Source organism: Dipodomys spectabilis, unplaced genomic scaffold (assembly GCF_019054845.1).
Source record: "Dipodomys spectabilis isolate Male_0828 unplaced genomic scaffold, ASM1905484v1 ptg000783l, whole genome shotgun sequence".
Classification (NCBI taxonomy): Eukaryota; Metazoa; Chordata; class Mammalia; order Rodentia; family Heteromyidae; genus Dipodomys; species Dipodomys spectabilis.
In genome coordinates this window covers 15,294,193-15,320,662 of record NW_024871460.1, presented here as the reverse complement: position 1 = coordinate 15,320,662, position 26,470 = coordinate 15,294,193, and the positions used below count along the sequence as shown (strand labels likewise).

At 38.7% G+C, this 26,470-nt stretch overlaps 1 protein-coding gene across 7 annotated transcripts in view; it reads left to right on the top strand.

The window, feature by feature from the left end:
* Nucleotides 1–26,470, top strand: part of Oxr1 (oxidation resistance 1) — a 200,000-nt gene that overhangs the window by 110,819 nt on the left and 62,711 nt on the right. For 2 of the 7 annotated variants that reach the window (XM_042672915.1, XM_042672914.1), the window contains exon 1: nt 24,170–24,457. The exons of 4 other annotated variants lie outside the window; for them this stretch is intronic. In XM_042672915.1, the coding sequence (XP_042528849.1) occupies nt 24,259–24,457 (199 nt within the window). In that variant the 5' untranslated portion in view covers nt 24,170–24,258. Of the gene's footprint in view, nt 1–24,168; nt 24,458–26,470 lie in introns of those variants that run through there. One more of the 7 variants, XM_042672919.1, reaches the window with a different exon arrangement.

Below are 26,470 nucleotides of genomic sequence, written 5' to 3'. Positions count from 1 at the left end.
AAAAAGACAACATATTACATGTAGATGCATGGACTTAGGCCTCAGAACTATTCACTCTTGAACTATTTATGTATTTGACTTTTCATTAGTTACTTAATAGGACATTGTGGCAGAAAAGTAAACAATATTTGTGTGGCTTTAATTTTAATTCATTTTAAATTGAACAGTAAAACAAATATTCTACGAATATGAATCTACATTTAGAATGTTTAGTGAACATGTAGTATTTTTATTGTATTGTTAATATTTATTCATTTAAGTCACTCAACAAATATTTATTGAATGGCATAAAAGGTCATAATCTAATATGGCTATTAAAAAGATTGGATTTTTATGAGAATATCCAAATGCTTAATGATTTTCAACACAATTTACATGACAGAGCATAGTGCTAATGTAGTCATCTAGTCATTGGATAACAATTTCCATCATGATGCTATAATGTTTGGAGGAAGCTGTATTTATTGAAGCATATTGTATAATAACTATTCCCTTGTTATGAGAGAGTGCCAAAATTATGTGAACTATTTAGTTTTGAGCTAAAATTCAATCAGAGATACTGGCAAAATTTTGGTTCATATTTTAAAAATGCCTATACTGATTGAGAAAATTTTTTTGATATATTCCTTAAATTTAAATTCAGATTAGGGAGACAGGTTTCCTAAAGAAACAGAAGCCAATTAGATACAACTTTCAGATTTTAATAAAGAGTTTAAGGAGAAAAAAATGCCATTCTTTTTTATTAATGTAAAAGCAGACTTTATCTTCAATCGGTATGACTACATACTTAGCTTTGCAATGTCATCCACTATTTGAGTTATTAATTAGTAAATCATTTTCTGTGTGTTTTGTGTATACACACAAACATAAAATATTTGTTGGATTTCCCTTGTTGGTTAAAGCTTATTTTTTTATACTGATGTTGGTTTAGATGCAATGTATTGATGGATGGTAGATGGACAGGTAGATATAAAATAGAAGAAAGGTGGAAACCTTTCATTACTGTTTTTTCAAGTAACTTTATACCATTTTTTCTTGAGTGTGGTAAAATTATGTACTGGGTTATATAGTTTCAGTTATTCTTTGCTCACTTCACATGTAAATACTATGCTTCAAAAACAAATAATATAAATACTGCAAAATTATATGATAATAGCATTGTTCTTTTCTCACCATTTGTCCATGTGACAAATAACTCTTCAGAAGGAACTGACTTCAGAAAAATTCTTCAATCATTAAGCTAATAGAATTCATCACTGGAACAAATAATATTTGAATTCCCACAGGAAAGACATCTGAGAAAATTAAGCTCAAAGGAAAAGCAAAAAGAGCAAAGTGTGGAATAATGTTGCCTAATTTATTTTTGGCCTCTCATCTGGGCCAGCACTTGCTTGTTATGAAAGCTGACTCCATGTTACTCTGTGCTGATGGAATTTATTATAAGCAAAGGAATAATTTACAAGCCATGGCTTCAACTCATAATTGCACACTTCACATCCATATAAATCATATGCTGTTTTCATAAAGTCAGTCATAAGAAAATTCAGACTGCACTGTGCTGTTTTGAATTGGCCTAGGCTTCCTTTCCTAGTTTCTTAGAACTCCCAAATTACCTACCTTAGGAATTCATTCCAAACTGAAAATCTTCTAACACTAAGAGTTAAGAAATACTAAGAAAAATCACAAGTGCCAGGTAGGCACCAGTAACTACTCAAGAGGGTGAGATCTGAGGATGGCAGTTGGTAGCCAGCAAGGTCAAGAAAGTCTGTGAGACACTTATCTCCAATTATGCACCCAAAAAGGCTGGAAGTGGAGCTGTGGCTCAAGTAGTAGATCATAACTCTTGAGCAAAACAACTCAAGAACAACAGCAGGCCCTGAGTTCAAGCCCCACAACCAGCACAACAAAATTTTTAGAAAGAAAAAGAAAGAAATAAAGAAATACCCCAAGCTCATAAACTCAACATTAGTAATCTTTTGAAGATTTTCTCTCTGACTAAACCTGATTTTCATATCAAAAATTTGTTTACTCCTAAAATCACACAAAAAGGCCATAAAATTCATATAGGATATGTGGATGTACACTACATTCTTGTTTTCGTAATATCCAGCTAAGATGACTGATTTTGCCTCATTTCTTGTTGTATATTTTTATTAGTTAAGTTTCTATGATAATTTACCAAGAATCAATAGTTTCTGAAAGAATTGTGGTTTTGGGGTGAATTGATATGAGATAAAAAAAAAAAGCAATCTTATTTATAAGTTTTATAAGTCCTCATTTCCTGAATAAGAAGTTAAAACACAGAAAGGAAAAACCTCATATTATATCCATCTCAGAGTCCAGTCTAATTCTGGTCTGCATAGCACAAAAGAATGGAAACGCTGTACTGATATATGACATAACCCAAAATTAACAAAGGGCTCAAAGGCTAGTTGTTTTATTTTTTTATTGTGAAAATACTGTACAGAAGGGTTACAGTTACATGGGCAAGATAATGAGTACATTTCTTATCAAGCATTGTAGCCTCCTCCTTTGTTTCCCCTTCCCATCCCTTCCCATCCTCACCCTACCCCCCCACCCAACCCTCCTCCCCGCCCCCACACCAAAGTTGTAAAGTTCGTTTTTGACATAACAACTTGTACGTCTCATCGTTGCAATGGATCCACCTGTATCCCTATTTAAACAATTTCTTTTTTCCCTTCCCCTCCACAAATTATAACATCATCAAATACAGTGAAAGCAGGAGTAATACCGTGGGGGAGGGACATACAAAGCAACAAAGATAGTTGCTTTATTTTTAAGAAAGGTCATAGCACCTGATATGTTTTGACTAAGAATGAAAATACTGCCAAATCAACAAAAATAAAAATGGCATACATTTATTGAATATTTGCCATGTGTTAGTCTTCACAGTAAATATGTAGAAATTGTTATTACTGTGTCATTTCACAGATGAGGAAACAGGTTTAGAAAAATTTCCATGACTAGCTTACGGCTATATAAGTAGTAAGTGATGAAGATAGAACTTGAATCATTTAAATGAGTCTGCTCTTGAAGTCCTTGCAGTCGCCATAAAAGCAGAAGAATGATATCCATACAGACCAGCAATTGAAACAAAGCTTAAAATGTTCATACCAAATAAGGCATGAATCGTTTCAAGCTTTTACAGTTAGCATCATTTATAGAAAATGAGGGTATTAGAGGAGGAATAAGTTAAATACCACAAGGAAGCACATTTGTGGATCTGGATCATGGAAAATAACCCAAGATAACTGACCCATTGCAAGTCAATGGTGTGCAACAAACTAAACAAAACCAATGAGGCCTTCACTAGGATCATTCTGTTCAAATAGTTGTAAGTTTACGATGATTGGCAATACTTGGGACAATGTCAAAAACTCAATGTGTAAGAGTTTACTCAGACTCTACTGAATCTTATGATTCCTATGTGGTTTATTTGCACATTGAAATAGGAGAAACACTGGCCCAGGTGACTAGAGAGTTAACTATTTATAAATAGATCTGATTTGTATTGTGAGTCAACAAACCAACAATGAGAAGGCAATTTGGTCAGCTGGAGAAATTTGGTAGTGAATGAGAACAAATTTAAGAATGACAATGTCAGAAGTGGCACTATGGCTCAAATGGTAGAGTGCTAGCCTTGAGCAAAAGAAGCTCAGGTATAGTGCCCAGGCGCTGAGTTCAAGTCCTAGGACTTGTAAAAAAAAAAAAAGAATGACAATGTCACTTAGTGGTACCTAGTAGACGTGCATCCAAATGATTTATTCTTAAGCATGTTTATTGAAGCATAAATGTCTGGAATTCACTTTAAACTATTGTGCCAAGGAAAATAGCAATAAGTATACAAATGTGTCAAAATCTTAAAAATGATTGAATATGTATCATTGACTGTTATTTTTTTAATATGTTTTAAAATGTTATGAAATTTGTTTAAAGACAAAGGAAAAAGGATTGTGTCAAAGGAATCCTACAGATAAATAAAGAAGTTTCTCAGTAAGAGTGGTTAATCATTTAATAGGATGCTAGAAAAATCTTTGTTCAAAGGATTAAAAAAAAATAGGCTGAGAATGTGGCTTAGGGATAGAGTGCCTGCCTAGCATGCAAGAAGCCCTGGGTTCAATTACTCATACCACATAAACAGAAAAAGGCAGAAATGGTGCTATGGCTCAAGTGGTAGAGTGCTAGCCTTAAGCAAATAGAATCTCAGGGACAGTGCACAGGCCCTGAGTTCAGGCCCCAAGATTGGCCAAAGGAAAAAAAAAAGGATTTAAAAAATAGGGTAAATTCTTTGGTCTGGGGGCAATTAAAAATGTAGTCCTAGTGAAAGCCATAAGACTTAAAAACTTACCAAGCACCCTTTCTCAAACATAGTTCTGTATTGTTGCTATTCATTGTGACTATTTGGACCATTGATCTCAGATCTCATGCCACAGTGATGACTTAGGCATAACTAGTGGTGTATTTCCGCCTACATTTCCTCTCATAGCATTTTTATTGGCTGTTCACTTTAGTGGTTTACTGACTAAACGTTGTGTTACCTGCTCATCCAAATCAAGTATTTAATAGAGTCCTATACTGATCTTGTGTTAAGGTTCTATGCTTGTAAGTGAAGACTAAAATCTTTTGATATACATGATCAATAGGAAAACCTTTAAGCTGGTCTATGTTTGTCATATAGAAGGGCATTCCTTTCAACATTATATAAGCTCATTAATGTACTTACCACTAGAAGGCATATTAATTTTTTGTTTTTTAAAAAGGAAAGGGGCAGGGCTCCAGTGGCTCATGCCTAAAATCCTAGCTACTCAGGAGGCTGAGAGCTGAGGATGGTGGTTCAAAGCCAGCCCAGGCAGAAAAGTTCCTGTGAGACTCTTACCTCCAAAAAAAAGCAGGAAGTAGTCCTGTGGCTCAAGTGGTAGAGAGCTAGTGTTTAGCACAAAAAGGCTCAGAGACAGTAATAAGGACATGAGTTCAAGCCCTAGGACCAGCAAAAAAAGAAAGGATAGGAGTGTGGAGACTTAAAAGAATTCCATATATTGTTAACACTAAACCCATTTTACAAGCTGTTACATGTCTTTGTGGTAATATCTTCTTCAGTTTCTGGTTCCTTTCTGTAGAAACAAGAGAATAGTACCAATAACGAAAAAAGAAATCAACTCAGCTAGCGCCCAAAGGTGGACCGCCATCTCGTTTGTCACTGGACCACTAAAACCTGACTGGTTTAGTAGATGCTTTGTATTTATAGAGTGGACTAGTGGACCAGCACAGACTTGTTTTCAGAAACCTTCCTGTCACAAGTACAAGTACTTTCTTTTACATAGTATTATATCCTGGTCTACTGATTCATACCTGAAGCTAATAATCTAAATATTATTAGCTTCAGAGGTACAAATGAGATGGGTAAATAGTATTAATAAATAATAATAATATTAACCAATGATAATAATGACAATAATTCTGAGGCAGAATTAATGCTGCATAGATGCTGTCCTGACTTTTCTATAGTGTAGCCATGCCCACCATGAGAATCTTCCAATTAGAGAAAGTCACATTCTTAAATGTGTAAGATTTTTCAATTTTGTACACATTTGTTTTTCTCCCACATCCTTATTCTTATAGTAAATGCTATAGTCTCTATGTCACCTAGTCTCTATGTAATCCTACCACAAAGTAGCTTCTCCCTAACCTTTGCCCTCCGTACATAAAGACAAATCCATGCCCTCACAATCTCATTTTTTTTGGCATTCCACAAACATGCTCCACATATACCATTGTTCTTCCGCATGTTTACACTACTTTGGTACATATTTTATACTTTGACTAAAGAACTGTAATTAGAATGATTTGTTATTTTCCATAATCTTTCACTTCTGCTAAAATATTATTAATATTATTATTTTATAAAATATAAGGAACATTTCAAGAGCCCTAAAATGCATCTACAACTGCAGGTGGATTTGAGAGGAAGAGCAATGCAAAGTTTCAGTTAACTTTATTTTAGATTGTTATGCTGTTATGGTTTGAATCTGAAATGTCTTCAGAAGGGCCATTATTAAAAATCTTGCTTGTCAATGAGTGGGCTTTTTGGAAGTGATAAAAATTATTCAGCGCTAGTCTCACCAGCGGATAGGTCCACTGATACCTGATTGGATTATGAGGAAGTAAGGCCAAATTGGAGAAAGTAGGTTACTAGGGCATGCCATTGAAGTATATATTATTCTTGCTCACCCCCGTCCACACCTCTGTGCTTCCAGATATCATAAAGTGAACAACCTACCTCCACACATGTTCCCTGTCATGAAACACCACCTCACTACATCTCAGATACAAAGGAATCAAGTGTCTCTGGATATTGAAAGTATAAGTCAAAATAAACCTTCCTTGCTTGAAGTTGGTTTTCCTCTCATGGTTTGTTATATCAACAGAAAACTGATTGGCATATTGGATAATTATGATTATCCTCTTGCTAATATAGATAGTCCTCTTTTGGACCTTTAGAATAGGTGAACCTCAAAAAAAATTAAAAAGATGAATAGGTAGACCCCTGGGTAGAGTTCTTTATATTTTATCCAAAACTTAAGGTCTTTTCGGGGGAGGAAGTAGTATGATGATTTAAAGCACATTAATCTTCTATTTGAAAATAACACACACACAAACAAGTAATTTTTACTTTGTGACATAACTTCATGGCATACAAACAACATCTGTTACCTTTCAAGTTAATTTGTGGAAAACCCTAACGAGATTATATTAGAGTTATGTCTTAAAAAAACAAAATAAGACTATTAAAAGTCAAATTCTACTAGTGAGTCAGTATTTAAACTTAAAGTATTGAAGAATAAGTAAAACTATATTATTGTTTTTAATCAAATGTGCAGTTTTTAATCATATTACTTGAAAAGAATACCCAGAATGTTTTACCGCTTCCAAAATTAATATAGAAAAATGCATATCATCATCATCATCATCATCATCATCATCATCATCATCATTTGTGTAACAACTGAGGCTTGACCTCTCAATCTCACACCCTCATTAGACATTTTTCTTCATGGCTAATGCTCTACACTTGAATCATACCTTCACATGTAGCTTTTTTAAGTTAGTTGAAGGTAAGAGTCTCTTGGATTTGTTTTCTCAGGCTAGTTTCAAATTTCACTTCTCAGATCTCAGCTTCCTGAGTGACTGGGATTATAGGCATGAGCTACTTGTGTCTGACGATAGGCATATTATAAGTCAAGACTTATTCATGACAAACTAACACTCATTTTCCATAAAAACCATTGAATGAAATTCATTTTTATATTCCGCTAAAGCTTAAAAAACATCTTCATAATTGCTATTATAATTATCAAATATACTATCTTGTTAATGGGTCTCACAACATAGAATGCTAACTAAAGAAGCATCATTCTGTTAGCAATGAACTATTTTGCATGCAGCTATCTTCTCCCATTTACCATATGGGCTTACATCACACCTTTCTTTCAGTTCCAGATTTCTCTGTGCTAATTACAGCAAAGTCAGATTGGTGTGAAGAAGATTTCAGAGAAAGGATGGATTAAACCAAACCACATAGCTTTTGAACCTATTAAGTGAAAATGTGGGACTTAATGAACAAGCTCAACAAAACATACTGAGAAAGAGAAGCATCTTCTCTGTAAATGAGATGAAGATGTACCAGAATCAATAGAAGAATGTAATCTCCATGTACAACATACTGAAGTACACATATACTTAATAAACAGTACTGATGTCTACTATAACAGTGCTTTCAACAGAACTGGCATTGTTGACATTTGAAGCTGGACAATCTTTGGTTGTGGGAGTGTCTTGAGTATTACAGCATCTTTGCCAGGATAGTGGGCCTTGACCTACTTAGATCCTAGTCATACGCCCTCAGTTTAACAACTATATTAATATCTCTACTCCCCAGAAGGAGGCTTGGAAGATTTAGCAAATAAAAATAGAGGCTATCCAGGCAAATTTAAATTTCAGATAAAGAACAAATCAATTTTTTAGGTAACTATATCCCATGCAACATTTGGCATACACTTATATCATTAATTAATTGTCAGTATGAAAATTAGGACCTTCAACATGCCAGTTAAGTACTTATACTAAAATAATATTTGTTTATATAAAATTCACATTTAGCTAGGATTTCTGTTTTTCTGGAGCCTTCCTGGGGTAGAGTGTATAAAATGGAATTGTCCCTAACTTAAAGCCTATGCTGTATGTATCCCTAGAAAACTCTAAAATACTCTTAACAAACCTAGTTAACTAACAATATTTCCTTCTGGACTGCACAGAAGAACTCTTGAAACTCCCTGACAGAGTAGATGAGAGATTTAAATGAAATTTATGAAACAACTTTAGTATAATGCTGTCATCATAAACAATTGTTACGTGTTCATAGTTATTACCTAGTGAGCCCTTATAAAATAATGTCATCATAGTACTGATCTCTGGACTTAATTTTCATTAAAAGATTATTATGGAAATAAAGGAACATTTCAGTAGTGCTCAATTTTGGCTACACATGGAAATCACCTGGAAAGGATTCTATGTAATATGTATGTATCGTACCAGAGAGACTCAAATTTCAGGATTGTAGATGTGACCTGCACATTGAGCTTTCTGTCCTAAAATATGTAACCAAGGCTGAGTACCTTAGAAAATGTCAAATAATAATAAACAGAGTGAGGAAGCTCAACTTCATCTGAGTAGTAGGTTGTAGAAAATGGGTTGGAATCAAATTCAGAGAAAAATAAACAGGATATGATGTATTTCATTCATTCAACAAGCATAGTCCATGAGCACTTTCTATGTGCTAGGCCATGTTTTCAACAAGGCGAGTCTGTTATGCTAATAGGGAGAGAGAGAGACTATACATTCTTATGACATCTTAACCTAATTTCAAAGACTAGAACTAAGGCCTCTATTCCTCCATGAGATGCTGGCATTCCTCACGCCCCAAATCAACATGACCAAAATAATAATAATAATAATAATAATAATAATAATAATAAATGTTATTGATACAATGTTTTCTGAGATTTGCACATAAAAAAACAACAGAAGTAGGAAGGATATATCAAAGACCAGAAACAAACAAACAAAGGTGTCACAAAACTGCCAAAAGAGTGTCAGAAAGGCCAAGATCCTGAATTAGGTTTTAAATACACTGGAGGAACTAACTTGGAATATTCAGTGAAAGGAGCAGTCTTAGATTAAAAAAGAACATAAGGATAAGTGAGGTATCTTTTCAGGGAGTTGTGCATTGTTTACAATTTTAAGAGGCAGAACCATTAATACCCAAGCTGCTTTCTTTTACTCTGTTGAGGAAACAGAACTATTAGTAAGTACAAAACTAATACTGTGAAGCAAAAATGTATGCACAAAAGTAAGACGCTGACAGTTACTATATATGAATCCAAATTATTTGGCCCAGAAAATTGAGTATTAAAAAGTTTTCACAGGCTGGGTATATGTATATATATGTATTTATATGTATATATATATATATATATACATACATATATATGTATATACGCACACATATACACATATATACATATATATATATGTTTTTTATTATAGAAATACTATACATCTGGGTTACAGTTACACATGAGTAGGGTAGTGAGCACATTTCCTATCAAGCATTGTTAGTGGCGTTGTGTGGCTCAAGTGGTAGAATGCTAGCCTTGAGCAAAAGAAGCTCAGGGACAGTGCCCAGACTCTGAGTTCAAGCCCCAGGACTGGTGCACGCACGCACGCACACAATCATTCTGGGTTATTTCAAATTAAAAAAATAATCATTGCACTATAATTGAGCACTGTTACCTCTTCCTTTGTTTTTCCCCTCCAAGAGACTCTTATCTCCACTTGACCACCAAAAAACCGGAAGTGGTGCTGTGGTTCAAGTGGTATAGTGCTCTCTTTGAGCTGAAGAGCTCAGGAACAGCACCCAAGCCCAGAGTTCAAGCCCCATGACCAACAAAAGAAATAAAGTAATTGATTAATTAAAGTTTTCACAGGTAGTAGTTTTAGAACATAGTCTATTTGTGAAAAGTACACTCTATCCTACAACCAAGAGACTTCAAAATATGAAAGGACTTTTAAATATAATAATTTGGCATGCTCATATCTAAAGTTGGAGTTTCTCTGGGGTGGGTGGCTGTTCTCTAATTGGTAGATCCAGGGACCTAGTTCTTTCTCTTTTGTGGTTCTGCCATTTTTAATCCTTGACAACTCAAGCCACCTTGCTCAGCTTGGGCAAAGCTGTGGGAGGTAGAAAGAGAACAGAGGGTCACCAATTAGAGCTCTTCTGTGCTGGGCCTGAAATAGCAGCCACCACTTTTGCAATCCATCTGTTGGCAAGAAATCAGTCTCTGGAACACCTCTGACCAAAAAGGAAGCTGAGAAATATAGTGTCAATATGTGCTAAGGAAAAGAGTCAGAATTGGTAACAACTAGCCTCTTTCTAGCTGGAAAATTAAAGATCGCCCAGAAAACTTAGATGGATAATTCAAGTTTTTTAAATGAGTTGAAACAGAACACAGAAACATTATAGGATTGAAACCATTGGGAGGGGAAAAAAAACCACTGATCCAAGTACATACTTTATCTTTTTCTGTATCTTAGAAAGACACATAATAAATGTGTAACATTGTTGAACAATGAGCATTGGATGATAATATGATCTAGTAGATTCATCCTTCTATAGATTAATGTGTCCAGTGAATGGAAATCACTGTCAGTCTTGATAATAATTTTCATGCACTTTGCTTAATGAATGACTCTCTTTTTTGGGGATGGGGGGGTCCAGTCGTGGGGCCTGAACTCTGGGCCTGGGCACTGCCCCTCAGCTCTTCAGCTCAAGGCTAGCACTCTACCACTTAAGCCACAGCACCACTTCTGGCTTTTTCCTTTTTGCTTATGTGGTGCTGAGGAATCGAACCCAGGGCCTCACACATGCAAGGCAAGAGCTCTAACACTGATCCATGAGACTCTCATTTCCGGTTAACTACCAAAAAGCCAGAAGTGGAACTGTGGCTCAAATGGTGGAATGCTGGCCTTGAGAACAAAAGCTCTGGAACAGAGCCTCTCCCCACACACAAACAAAACCACCAGGCACTCTAGCTCTTGTTTATATGTAAGAAAGTTAAGTCTCAAGCAATCAACAAATACTTTTACCTCGATTTCACAACTGGAAAACTCTTTTTTTGAATCCTCTTTGCACTTCAACAAACATTTGGGTAAACCAGAAGAATTGTTGGGTAAACCAACAATTAATTCTTTGAGTAAAAGATAAATGAGGACTTTATATGGCAGTGTTGCCCAAGGGAAAAGCCTGGATTCTCCTTGCGCTCTTCTTCTAGCATATGACCTTGAGAGATTTTCTTGTCTTCCTAGGGCTTCCACTATCTAATCTATAAAATGAGATGCTCAGGGGCTCGGAATGTAGCTTATTGGTAGAGTGCTTGTCTAGTATGCGTGAAGCCTTGGGTTCGATTCTTCAGTACCATATAAACAGAAAAAGCTGGAAGTAGTGCTGTAGCTCAATTGGTAGCCTTGAGCTAGCCTTGAGCACAGAGAAACTCAGGGACAATACCCAGGCCCTGAGTTCAAGCCTCAAGCCACAGGATTGGGAAAAAAATGGATGCTCAGCTAGGTAACACCAACATCCTTCCCTCCCAGTCTTAGGTTGAAGTTGTGGTTCATGGGTTAGGGTAATTGTGTGAGAAAAAATTGAGACTGGCAATGTATATAGCTCAATGGTACAGTACTTAACCTGGCATGCAAAACACCTGAAGTTTGATCTGTGGCACTAAAAAAAAGTAATTTAAGATTTTTCCTTTATGTATCTAGAAGCAGTCTTCTCTCCCCTCCCACCCCGCCCATGGGCTTGAACTCAGGGCCTGGGCTGTCTCTGAGCCTTGTCCATACAAGGCTAGTGCTCTGCCACTTCAAGCCAGTCTACTTCCAGTTCTCTAGTGGTTAATTAGAAATAAGAGTTTCACAGACTTTCCTGCCTGGGCTGGCTTCGAAGCGTAATCCTCAGATCTCAGCCTCCTGAGTAGCTAGGATTACATGTGTGAGCCACTGGCTAAAAGCAGTCCTTTTGATTTTTTTCCCTCATATAGTTTGAGGTGAGACTAAAATGTAAAACATAAAAGTGATACTTTATGAATATGTATTTTACAAGTTAAAATGTCTATTTTCTGACTAAGAAGACATCTATTCAGAAAAAATAGTCTTACTTGAAGTTAATTCTTTTACTTTGGGAGTTGTGGGTGATTGATAAATTCTTTTTAGGTTTAGAATCTCATAATTCCACCCACTTTATTATGCTTATTTGCTAATTTGCCTCTGGTTATATGATGTTCATAAACATAAAATACAAAACAAGGTAATTAGTCTTGCAAATTTAGAATATTCTTCAGAATATAGAAATGATACGAGATTCCTGATAAAACAATGTATTAACCTCATAACCCATCTTCAGTATATTAATTTGGTCTTCAGTATATTAATTTGTTATGTGCTTTAATAAAGTAAAGTAAGCGTTTATAAAACCTTGTAGGCTTCAGGCTAAGTTTTGCTGTAGTGCTAAATGAACCCTAAAGCCTCAATGACTTACTGAAATAAGCATTTTTTTGGGGGGGGCAGGGGTCAAGTCATGGGGCCTGAACTCTGGGCCTGGGCACTGTCCCTCAGGTCTTCAGCTCAAGGCTAGCACTCTACCACTTGAGCCACAGCGCCACTTCCGGTTTTTTTCTTTTTGCTTATGTGGTGCTGAGGAATCGAACCCAAGGCCTCAGGCATGCAAGGCAAACACTCTACCACTGAGCCACCTTCCCAGCCCAAGCATGTATTTTTTGAAGAACTCCTTGCTTATGTTATTTTCACTTCCTAGAATGGTTGTGTGAAGGCCTCTGATCCATACAGCTACTCAGAAATCCAGGCTGGTGATTCATCCATCATCTTGTGCTGAACCATCTAAAGTGCATCTTACCTTGGTTGCTGAAGGTGTGGAGGCTCTGTTGTGGTGGTTTTAGGGGTTGTCAGACATCAGCTGATATAAACAGAGGCTATTCTTTCCACATATCTATGTAAAAGCTACATGTGGCTGGGCATTGGTGGGTCACACCTGTAATCCTAGCTATTCAGGAGGCTGAGATCTAAGGATCACAGTTCAAAGACATCCCAGGCAGGAAAGGCCATGAGACTCATCTCCAGTAATCCACCAGAAACCGGAAGGGGCTTGTGGCTCAAGTGGTAGAGCACAAGCCTTGAGCTGAAGAGCTTAGGGACAGCACCCAGGCACAGAGTTCAAGCCCTACAACCATCTAAAAACAAAACAAAACAAACAAAAAACCCTACATGTCACTTCTGTTCCATAGTTGCCAGAATGAATTGCCTATATTCAGAATTTAGTGAAAATTCCCTGGAGTAAATATAACTGATCTTAAGTGTAGATTTCTGTGTTCTCACATTAATAACAGTTTTTTAAAAAACAGCAAACTGTTAACTAATATGATTCACATTATCAACAGGAAATGCTGCCATGAACAAGGTGAGTTTTTAAGCAGAAAGTCTATAATTTCTTTTGTGGATTTAAGATGACCAAAGCTGTACTGTTGGACAAAAGAGGTGGGAAAATCAAAGCTGATGATTTTACCTCACCACATAAAATACAGTTTTTAGTAAGAAACATAAATACATGTGCTTATTTATCATGCAGTGTATTAGCAGGAAAAGTTCAATCTGAGGTCCCAATGGTACTTTAAATTCTCCATATATTTTAAGAATTTCATCTCTACCTCTTCCTTCCTGACTCCTGGAAAACCAGTAAGCCAAGTACCAAGTGGCTGCCTATTAGTCTTTGTCCAGTGTATTCAGTAAACATTGCTGATGAGTTGACAGTATAGCCTGCTAAAACTTGAAAGTCCCTAAATAATGAAAGGAGTTCAGGGTGTGCCCTTCTTCTCTCTGAGAGGTGGCTTGAAATGGTCAAACTTTCTGTTCAATCTGTTCAGGAAGCACAGATCCAGATTTTGAATATGCTCATTTTGCTGCCTGCTGTTAGGATTAAGAATAGATTTGTGTGAGAACAAAGTAGCCAGGCATGATTGTGTTTTTGCAAATTGAAGTTCTGTAGCCAGTTCTAAGTCTTGTCTGTCCAGGTTTAGGTTTCTCTTCCTATACACTGAAGGCTTTTGGTGGACTCATGACATTATTAGCATCTCTCCCAAATGGTGTGGAAACCTTTCCTCTGTAGGGTGTCAGAGACCTTCAGGCTATACTTGGGGAAATGAAATTATTTTTTTCTTTCCTTTAAATATTTTGCCAACACTTACCACTTGGCTGCTGAAGTGAGTGGAATACTGTTAACAACTTGACCTTGCTTCCCAGAACTCACTCTAAGACAGATGGATGGACTTGTGGGCAGTCTCTGTTTCTATTGCCATTCTTCATTTAGAAGTCTAATGTAGACACTCTAAAAACAAAAGACCTAGAACTTTAAAATATAATAATGGCTCAAACTCACATACTAAAATAAAGCATTTGTTATACTACAAATGTTCCTCTTTATCAGCTTTTTAGAGGCAAAACAGTATCATTAATTAAATAAATGTCAGTCACGGGAGCGACATGTAAGGCAACAGTTATCTCGTCATTTATGAGAGATACAGAGGAAAAGAAATCGAAAAACAGTGGAAGGGGATAGGTTTGGGAAGATAAAAGAGGTAAAGGCAAGGCCACTCCAAGACTATAAATACAGTTCCATTTGCAAACACCTATGCAACTACAACCTCCTGGGAAGTACAGGCTTAAAAAGGAACCTGTGGTAGAAAGGGCATGAGAAGGTTTGTCTTCACAAGGTAATCTCCCTATTTGGAGATTCTGATTAGCTATTATTCCTAAAGACTTTTTAAAGCTTTGTTGAGTTTTCTCAACATTAGTCATACATGGTAATACCTCTTTGGCACTGGTTCAATGAACTGATGGAAATTGATCCAAAAGCCCCAGAAACTATCACATTCCAGGTTTCGAGTATTTGGGGCCATAATTATATATAATTATAATTATAACCTTCAACAGGGTATAAAAATAGTCCTGAAATAATTCTATGGTAAGTTGATGTGAGTTATTGTGATCTGGGTTTCAATTATAATTCTTAATGGTGATTCCTAGGTTTCTGGTTGGCTTCACTCCCATTGAATTGTGTTTTGTTTACTTTTTTTTTTTTTGACAACTGTGGGAATGAAAACCTTTCAGAGAATTTTTAGAATTGAGGAATGTTTGCTTGATGCTTAGTAGGCTGCAATGATTATATTAAGGATATTACCTGAAGGGATTTTTTTTCATTCAAATCGATCTAAAAATCTTTACTAAGCTCCTTCCACTTTAATGAAAAGTTATACTAAATCTTTATCACTTAGTCTGCAGTGTTATGTTCATAGATGCAACCACACAACATCCTCTTATCCTCTGTATGGTAGTTTTGATACAAGTGGGGGGGTCTCATATTTGATAAGGAGTGTGGACATACTCTTTGTTGAGAGAGAGGCTCTGGGGTTTTAAATATTTTTTAAATAAAGAGTTTTAACTAAATAGTTAAAGTTAAAGATGACCAGCTTGGCTATCTACCAACTTAGGCTTTACTTTTAGTGACAGTTATAAATGTTCTGATTGTATAAGAGATTTTGTTCTGTTTTCTTAACATTTATAAAATCTCTTTGCTATCTATGTTGATTCTATCAGTGTTTCTGAGTATTTGAAGACTGACTTTTTTATCCTATAAAATAGTTGTCTGGTAGAAATAACAGGATTAGTCTGACTTGGAAGATTTTTTTAATTCTTCTCTTTCAAAATCTAGTTCTTTTCTGAACGTATTATGTAAAGATTTGCAGATGCATGGTGCTCCTGTTTTTGTTTCCTTAGGATGTTACAGTTTGGCTTCCAGTTTAAATCCCATTTTTCCCCAGTGACATTTAAAAAATCCTTTAATTTTGTCTGTTTTAAAAAAGTATTTAAGGGCTGGGAACGTGGCTTAGTGGTGGAGTGTTTGCATAGCATGCATGAAGCCCTGGGTTCGATTCCTCAGCAACACATAAGCAGAAAAAGCCAGAAATGGCACTATGGCTCAAGTGGTAAAGTGCTAGCCTTGAGCAAAAAGAAGCTCAGGGACAGTGCCCAGGCCCTGAGTTTAAGCCCTAGGACTGGCAAAAAAAAATCATAAAGTAATAAAAAAATGGTTTAGTTTCTAAAAGTTTCAGTGATCCAGGAAGTATGACAAAAATCATTATTAATAGTTTCCATCATCACAAAAAGATAAGAAGTGATCTTGAACATGAATTTGAGCTTGCACACAGTATGACTGACAAAGATCAGAGTGGGGCAAGGAGCAAAAGTATTAAGAGAGACTATTAAATATGGCTTCATGCATACTCAGTGCAAACCAACTAATTAGACAATAGATCTCTTAAATGTAAGAAAATACGAAAATCACAAATGAATGTTTTTCAATAATCCAATTCTGCTCATTCTTAGAAAATTTCAATATTATTCCTTTTTGTCTAAGAAAAAAATTAGATCTATTTTCCTAGTTTGCATGTTATATTTTTCCCCAATTCAGCTCTTCAGCTCAAGGCTAGCACTTTACCACTTGAGCCACAGAACCACTTCTGGGTTTCTGGTGGTTTATTGGAGATAAGAGGCTCACGGACTTTCCTGCAGCTGGCTTTGAACTGCAATCCTCAGATCTCAGCCTCCTCAGTAGCTAGGATTGCAGGTGTGAGCCACCGGTGCCTGGCTCCAATTCATATTTTTAGCAAAAATATTGTCTTATGGATAAACTTGATGGACTGAGTATGTAGCTCAGTGGTAGAATGGTTGCCTAATGACATGAGACCCTAACATCAAAAAGTAAAGACAAAATCATTATAATTTTCTCGTACGAAATTTTCATGTTTAAAGGTAAGTTATCGGTACTGTATTAAGCAGTACAGTTGGCACTACTTTCAAAATCAAAAGAACAAAGTATCCTTTAAGTACTGATGTCCTAAAGATAGTATATCTTGAAGAAGCTATTGTTTAACAACATATAATAAGCTCAGAATACTAGAGTGCAAGTTTCCAAATAACTAGGTACTTTTCAGTAAACCAGTACCTCCTATGTGTTTCTTATTTGTGTAATTAAATATATATAAATATATTTTTTCAAGATTCTGTTTTAATCACCCCAGGAACTAATTTTTCTCTGTATTTTTAAAGCAGAATCTCACTGTGTAGCTCAGGTTGGCCTTGAATTCTCTATGTAACACATGCATGTCTTGAATTTTGTACCCTCCTGCCTCATCTGGTAAGAACTAATTTTTTTGTTGTTGTTGTTTGGTTATGGTGCTTAAACTTGGGGGCTGGGTGTTGTACCTGAGCTCTTTTGCTCAAAACTAATACTCTACCACTTTGAGCCACAGCACTACTTCCAATTTTCTGTTGGTTAATTGGAGATAAGAGTCTCAGGGACTTTTCTGCCCTGCTGGCTTCAAACCATGGTCCTTAGATCTCAGCCTCCTGAGTAGCTGGGATTACAGACTGAGCTACCAGAGCTCGGCTTAAGTAATTGTTTTTAATGTCTAAGTAATATAGCTATGTCATATTTTACTTACTGCTTTGTTAAAGAATTTACAATATTTTGCTATTCTGAATAAAAAAAACACAAATCATTTCCTGCATCATAAGAAATAGGATGTATCATAAGAAGTAAATTGATAATCTAAAGGGTATATGCTGTGCGTGCGTGCATGCGTGCGTGTGTGTGTGTGTGTGTGTGTGTGTGTGTGCGCGCGCGCCAATCCTGGAGCTTGAATTTAGGATCTGAGCACTGTCCCTGAGCATTTTTTGCTCAAGGCTAGAGCTCTGTCAACTGAGCCTTAGTTCCACTTATGGCTTTTCGGTGGTTAATTGGAGATAAATGTCTCAGGCTTTCCTCTCCAGGCTTGCTTTGAAACAAAATCCTCAGATCTCACCTTCCTGAGTAGCTAGGTTTACAAGCATGAGCACCCAGGCACCCAATTTGGGTATGTGCTTTAAAAAAATATGAATACAGCCACGCGCCAGTGGCTTAAGCCTGTAATCCTAGCTACTGAGGAGGCTGAGATCTGAGGATCACAATTCAAAGCCAGCCCAGGTAGGAAAGTCTGGGAGACTCTTATCTCCAATTAGCCACCAGAGGACCAAAAGTGGCGCTGTGGCTCAAGTTGTAGAGCGCTTGACTTGAGCTGAAGAACTCAGGGACAGTGCCCAGGTCCAGAGTTCAAGTCCCAAGACCAACCCCCTTCCAAAAAAACAGGTAGGTAGATTCTGGCAAATAGCCTTCTGCAGGAAGTACCATTTTTTACTGCTGCGAGAAATAATATATGAGAGCAATAATTTTCACACAGTTACCAAAATGTTATAAAACATTTTTTGACAGTTCTGGGGTTTGAATCTAGAGCCTTGTGTTTACTTAGGTAGGTACTCTACCACTACTAGATGCCAGCTTGAGGTAAAAGTTCAGTTAAACTTTTGACTCGTCTTAGACAATCTCTTACATATGCTTCCTGCCATAGCCAGGATTATAGATATGGGCTATTACACCCATTTTATTTGTTGACGTACAGGTCTTACTAAGATTTTTGTCCAGGCTGACTTGAAATCACAGTCCTTCTGATCTCAGCATTCTGAGTACATGGGATTATAAGGAATGAACCATGACATTCTGTCTTTATTAAACTTTTGACCTTTCCTATTTCAGGAGAAGAAATTGGTATTATATTGGCAGTTATTTTTTGAATTCCCTTATTAGGAAATGGCATTTTTGCTGTTGCTTATGTTTTTAGCATCTAGGAACTCGTTTTAAATCCAGATTATGATTATTTCCCCATATTTTCTTTTAAGAATTTGGTAATTTTTGCTTACGTTTAGGTCTTTGATTCATTCTTATTTAAATTTTGTATTCTGAGGTAAAGTTTAAAGTTTATTCTTTAGAAAAATGTGAAAAAACAGTTAATCCTGAAACATTTGTAGAAGATAATATCCCTTCCCCCATTATTTGGACTTGACAGCCTTCCTGAAATCGGTTTGTCACAAATGCTCATTTTTGAATGCTTAATTTGAGTTCATCTGACCTATATGTCTATCCTTATGCAAGAACATGGTTTTAATTACTGTAACTTTGCATAAAGTTCTGAAATAGAGACAGGAAGACATCCAACTCAGTTCTTTTCCTGAAAAAAAATTAGCATTTCAGGGATTCTTGCAATTCCATATGAATTTGAGAATGACTTTCCCCATACCTACAAACAAAGCAGTTAAAATTTTGATAGGTAACAATAAATCTATAGATTATAGAGTTGTCATTTTACTACTCTTGTTTATTTCATCCACATGAACTTACATTAATAAGAAAACAATGTTAGATAAGTGTTCATAGCAGCATTATTCACAAATACATAATAGAAACAACTCATATGTTCAATAACTAGTATATAACTATATAAAATGTTATATATCTTGCAATGGGATTTTGAATAGGAGTGACATACTAATATAGGATGTTTACAAAAAACTAAATTCATAGAAAGTAGATCAATCAGTGATTACTTAGGGCTGATGCTGGGATTATTAATGTCAATAATATCTTTCTTTCTCTGTTAGAAAAGTTGTGACAATTTCACAATTGTATAAACCAATGAATTGTATCCTTTTTCTTTGCTTGTTTGCTGGTTCTTGGGCTTGAACTTAAGGCCTGTCCCTGACCTTCTTGCTCAAGGCTATCACCCTACCAATTTAGCCATAACTCCACATTTAGCTCTTTAGTGGTTAACTGAAAAGTCTCATAGACTTCCCTGAACCATGATTCTCAGATCTCAGCCTTCTGAGTAGCTAGGATTATAGGCATGAACAATTTGTGCCTGGCAAATTGTATATTTTAATTGGTAAATTTATGGCATGTAAATTCTATAAATAAATAAATAAATAGATCTTGAAGTTATGCCAGAGTAACCTAAAGAAGCAAGCATGGTATGTTAGGAAATTTCTGTTTTTTTGTCAGTTGTGTGGTTTGGGTCTGGGCACTGTCCCTGAGTTGTTTTTTTTTTTTTCTTTTTTTTCTCAAGGCTAGTCTTCTAGCACTGTGACTCAAGCCCCACTTCCAGTTTTCAGGTGATTAACTGGAGATAAGAGTCACAAGGACTTTCTTGCTCAGTGTTGACTTGGAACTGTGATCCTTATATCTCAGCCTCCTGAGTAGCTAGGTTTACAGGCCTAAGCCACCAGTGTCTGGTGAAAATTCTTTTTTATTCTTTTTAATTAATTTATTTTTATTGTAAAAATGCTGTGCAGAGGGGTTACAGTTACATGAATATGGTAGTGAGTACATTTCTTGTTGAATATTGTTACCCATTCCTTTGTTTTTCTCCCACAATTCCTGCTTTCCCCACTCCCCCTTCCCCCCGTCCAAGTTGTGAAGTTCATTCCCAAGGTAGTCTCTTATGGATATCTTTGTTGCAATGTTGTCTTCTTTTGTCTTTGATTCAGCATTTTTTTAATTCCCCTTTCTTTCCCCAAATCAGATAAATGTATAGGAAGAAGCAAGAGAATAGTCCAAAATATAATGCATACGCTACAAAATTTAAGAAAATTGAGGGAAGGGGTGGGCTGGGAATGGGTGAGAATGTTAAAAAGGGTGACAATGATCAAGATGTATTCATAACTTGGTTTATTGAATGGCAACTTCTTTGTACAACTACTTAAAGATAATAAAATATTTTTAAAACATTGTGTAAATAAGAATGAGAGAGATGGGAATGTGGCTCAAGGGACAGAGTGATAGCCTTGAGCAAAAGAAGTCAGGGACAGTGCTAGGGCCCTGAGTTCAAGCCTCAGGACTGGCCAAAAAAAAAAAAGAGTGAGGGATTAGATGACAGATGGAGGTAGGAGGTGAGGAAAAATGATAGTCCCAAGAGAAAGAAATAACAGAGAAGACTATCAAGACATTAATCAGTCAAGATATAAGAGATGTTCTTTGTAGGAGAGGGAGGGACAGCAGGAGGATATCTTTTCTAAGTTAACGTAAGGAGAGGAGCTAGGATAGATTGAAGGAAAAGAGGAAGAAAGCATTCATATTTGATGACCTATGATATTCTAGGTCCTGTAGAGGCAAAATAACATTGGGAGTGATGGATTTGGTACTTTAGGAGAATGATGACAAGTCAGACGACAAGTATAGAGAATAAGAAGACAAGCTGATTGTATGGATGCAAGGATTTTGAAGACATTAAGGCTCAGCTGAGTTTAAGTCTAAATTTTTAAATCATTCCATCATCAAATTTTATCAGTAACACCTGCCTTTTACCAGCAGACAGAAAAATGGATGATGAGTTAACTGTCTATTAAAAGTGTACTTGAGCTTGAATAATGCAGATACTTGCTATGGCTAGATGTGTAAAAGTGCAAGTTTAATCCAGAATAAAAAATGTCAACACACAAAAAAAAATGTCAACACAATATGCATATGCTTATTGTAAATTAAACAGTCAACTTAGTAAGATGGTGTGAAACATGACAGAAAAACAATTTCAATGTATTAATCAGAATAAAGTTAAATTATTTAAATACTTCCTCTTCTTTCTCCTCCTATTTCTCCTGCTCACCCACTCCTTCTAGTACCAGTACCAGTATCAGTGGGTTGGCTATGCTTGCTTGCTTGCTTGGGGCTCTACCATGGAGCCATACCTCTAGTCTAGGTTTTTGCTTTTTTGTTTTTTGTTTTGTTTTGTTTTTGGGGCTGTGGGGCTTGAACTTAGGGCCTGGGCATTGTCCCTAAGCCTCTTTATGCTCAAGGCTAGCACTTTACCACTTGAGCCACAATGCCACTTCTGGTTTTTGAGTGGTTAATTGGAGATAATAGTCTTATGGGGACTTTTCTGCCTGTACTACCTTAGAACCTCTATCCTCAGATCTCAGGCTCCTGAGCAGCTGGGATTACAGGCTTGAGCCACTTGCGCCTTGCACTAGAAATGAAATCTTTTCAACTTATACTCCAGGACTGATTTCAAACTGAGACCCTCTTGCATCTAAAACTCCTATGTGTCTAGGATTATAGGTATGAGAAGAACTCAGCTCATGCCACTGAAATTCTTTAAAAAATATTTTTTAAGCTTCCCAAGACTCTTTAAGAACTTAGAAGTAGTACTGAGCATAATTCTTCTTGTTTAAATGTAATGCACAGATACAACGAAGAGAAAGTTACCATCTGTTGTCTCAGGTCAGGATGCTATAATAAAATACCATAGACGGGGTGGCTTATAAACAACAGGAAATTTATTTCTCAACATTTATTTCTGGAGTCTAAAAATCTGAGTTCAGTGTCTTGGTAAGGTCAGGTTCTAGCGAGAGGTTTCTCTTGAAGGTGGCAGAATATAGTCTGCAGAAAGGTATGGGAGCTCTTCTGGGGTCACTTTCACAAGGGCATGAACTCACTCAGGAGGGATTCATAATCATGGTCTAATCACCTCCCAAACATCCTACCTCCAAATATCATCATGTTGTGGTAGGCATGGGGTGTTATGATTTCAATGTATGAATTTGGAGAGTGACCACCAATATCACATCCATTATACAGGCCCTGAGGGTTTAACAGAAGGTATCAGGTACTCCCTCTCCCTCCTGCCTTCCCCTCCCCCCTTTGAAGCAATATGTTTGAACTCTCACAAGTTTGCTTGATAGACAGTTTTCCTGGGCCGCTTCATCATAAACACTGAAAGTAAACGCCTCTTCCTTGTTTGTCTGGGAATGCAGCCCAGACGTCCTGTATTTTTAACCAGGTATTAGGATGATGCTGATGTTCAAATGAAGTTTATCCAACCAAGTAAGAATTTAACCTGAAAATGTGTTGAAAAAGACCAGTCAAATGATTTGAAAAAATTGACCAAAGGGCAGAGGACCCACGAGGAATAATCTTCAGTACTTCAGTAGCTGGGCAAATAGCTCCTGTTCTCCAGTTGCTGGAGTCCATTAAGTGGAGAATGGTTAGCAAATCAACTTCCTAACTCAAACTTGTTCTTTAAAAATTTTAATAGCTCGTAATTCCAAGAAAAAAAGGCTTTTTACTTAATGTGCGGGGGGGGGGGGGGGGGGAGGGGTTGGGGAGGGGACCTCAAAGAGCTTTAAAGTATGAAAGGAAGGAAATAATTGGATGTCCCAGGAAGCAAAACCATGTAGCACACGTCTGCCAGAGCCAGGGTTCTCTCTCACGGCGTTGCTTTTTCTGTGCAGTTTCTCTTTTCCTAAAAGACAGATACTAAAGCCCTTTCATTACCATGCCCTAGTGGACTGGATCCACTGGCCAGTCCAATGGTAGTATTATCAGTTTACCATCTCCCAATGGACTTTAAACACGCCTGCTCAGGCCGTATTCTAATTGCGATCGCAGTCCTAAAGTAGCTGTTGGCTCTTCCAGGAGAAACTAAACTGCGGAAAAAGTTGTGTGTGGCTGGTGCTCCTCCTCGCTTCCCCTTCCCACGCGCGCGCGCGCGCGCGCAGATACAGCTTTAACTGGCTCGGGAACACCACGCAGCTCCAGCGGAGATCACCCCCGAGGCCAGTTTTCACAGCCCGGGTTTGCGGCGTGGAGGCTGGGCAGTCCTGAAAGTCCGGTCGGGGCTGGGCCGGGCCGGGCCGGGGCGGGACGGGACGGGACGAGGCGGGACGGGGCGGGGCGGGGCGGGCCTGTTCCACTTCAGCAGGGCTGGGGGGGGGGGGAGCCCGCTGAGAACCCGAGGAGATTTTCTTCTCTCTCTTTTGAAAATACCGAGTTTTTTTTCCTCGAAGCTGGGCTTGCTTGGCACAGGGGACCGCTAGGAGGACTGCTTTCCAAGTGAGGCACCGGACTCGGTGCGTGGAGGACTGACAACTTTGTAAAACTTTGCTCTCCCTTCTCCCCCCCCCCGCCCTGTCCGGCGTCCAGTGTCCACCCCCTCCGCGCCCCGCCCGGCGTCCAGTGTCCCCCCCCCCCACCCCCGCCCCGCGCCCCGCCCGCCCGGCGCCGCCGAGCGCGGAGCCGCCGCCCCCAGGGTGGTTGGTCGGGAAGTGCATGGGCGCGCGGGTGGTCGCCGCGGCCGCCGGAACCGTCGACGTCCCGGGCCCCGGCGCGGGCCCCGCGGCCTTCCCCGCGGAAGCATGGACTACCTGACCACGTTCACGGGGAAGAGCGGGCGCCTTCTGCGGGGCACCGCCAACCGCCTGTGGGGGTTCGGGGGTGGCGGCGAAGCCCGGCAGGTGCGCTTCGAGGACTACCTGAGGGAGCCCGCCCCGGGGGACCCCGGGTGCGGGTCCCCGGCCCACCGGCCCCCGGCGCCCTCCAGCCCGGAGGGACCTGGTGAGCGCACCTTTCCTGGGGGTGGGGGGGTCCCGCGCGGCCAGCCGGCGCGGGCCGGGGGCCGGGGCGGGCGGGGGGCGGCGACCGCGGCGGGGGCGCGGCCCGGTGCGGGGCCGGTATGCGAGGTGGGTGCGCCGCGGCCCGGGGACAGCGCGGCGGGCGGAGGCGGGGCGGGCTGCGGGGACGGAAGACTCGGGGCGGCGTGTGTGACTCTTCCTGCCCGGCCCTTCCTGCTTTCCTCACCTGGCCCGGGCCGGCGGGCGGTAAATCCCCGCCAAGCGTTTGGAGTGGGTGGCCTCCCGGCCTCGGTGACGTCCGGAGACGCGGCCCCGGCAGTCCTGCGTCCGGGGCCGGATCGGCTGGCCGACTGTTGGCGTTGAGAAGCCGAGTCGGCTGCGCCCCGGGACGCGCTTCCCCCGCACCCGGCTGCGTTCCGCGTCGCGTGCTTTGAAAGGCTGCCTGGTTGACCATCTCTATGATCGTCTCTATGTGTATATACAGTTACTGTCGTTATTGTTCACCGCCCTTCTTCTTTAGATGTGATAGAACCTAGAAACTCCCCCCCCCCCCCCCCCCCCCCGTCACCGTGGATCGATACTGAGCGTTGTGTTTCCTTTCATCCCAAGTAGCTCTCTACTTTTTAGAACTCAAGTCCTTCCTGCCGGATCGGTGTTGGTGATCGGTGGGTCTGCAGAGCCGACCGATGGCTTCCTATTGACCCACGTGAATGTTTCAGTCTCCAACTCATTTTTTTTCTAATTTCCATTGCTGGCCTTAGAAAATGCATGGGGGGGGGGGGGGGGTCGTGCAAGCAGGAAGTCAATACGGGTGTTTCAAAAATGGCAAAAGCACCAAAACACATAACATGTGTCTCTGACCCTCCAATCCTGGCAGTTGCTTTGAAGCTGTAAAACTTTTAAACCATCTGTTGATCTGTGTAGATAGGTATGTAACTTACGCTGTGGAGAAAAACCTAATTTCTTTTGAATTTTTGTGTAATTAGAACATGAATGGGGGAAGAGTAACTTTTGTTTCTTACTGTAAAGATCTTTAACCAGACGCAAAATCCTTCTAAAGGTGGAGCCAGGAATAAGGAATGGAACTTTTGAAGTGTTTGGATAACAAATTCTTAACGTGAGATTTCAGGTGCCTCTTTGAAAGCAGTTGATAGGTACCCAACCTTCAGATGAAGAAGTTGAAAATATATAGAATAGCATAACTAGAAAGGAACATATATTAATAATATATATATGTGTCCTTCATTCACTAAAATTTATGGGGCACACATCTAGGTTTTCTTTCAGAAGTTCTGCTTCAAAAGTCATACAAATCTCTCTTCTGTTGGAGGTGCCTTGTGAATTCGTTGTACGTTCTTTTTAATATCCAAGATGCCCCTCCATCTCTGACAGATTAGAGAGGTCTTGTGATGTCATAGAAGTAGGTCCATAGTCAAATGTGAGGGTACATCCTAACTTACTTGCTTGGAAAAATTTGGACAAGTTACTCTCCTGGGCTTATGTTTACTCCTTTGTAAAAGGTTGAATTGGATAATCTCAAAATTTCAGTTCTAGAACTTTTTCACTTGGAGCAGAACTAGTAAAAATGATGAGTGAAAGCTAGAAAATACCAAGAAAAAACAAGGTGTGTCTATGAAGTTACAGTACAGAGTTCCAAATGGAGTTAAATAAATAAGGGCCCTAGTAATCAGTAGTTACAATAAGTATACGTTCCCCAAGTTTTCTTGATTTGAGAGGCATAATGTATATATACAAATAAAGCATGGCTCTTTTTAAGCCTGTGCGTAAGATGAGATATTGTTCTTTGCAACTAGCTTTGGGTGGGTTTTTGCTATTGGGTGTTCCTTGCATTTTGTATCCTTCAGAATGAGTGTTCGTCCAGTCTGCTTGAAGGATTTCTTCTGCCCTTTCTGCTATGATTACTCTTCTCTCTTTTTTTTTAAATGGCAGCAGCAAAGTTTCCTGTCATGTTTAAATTCTTGAAAAAGTTCTATGA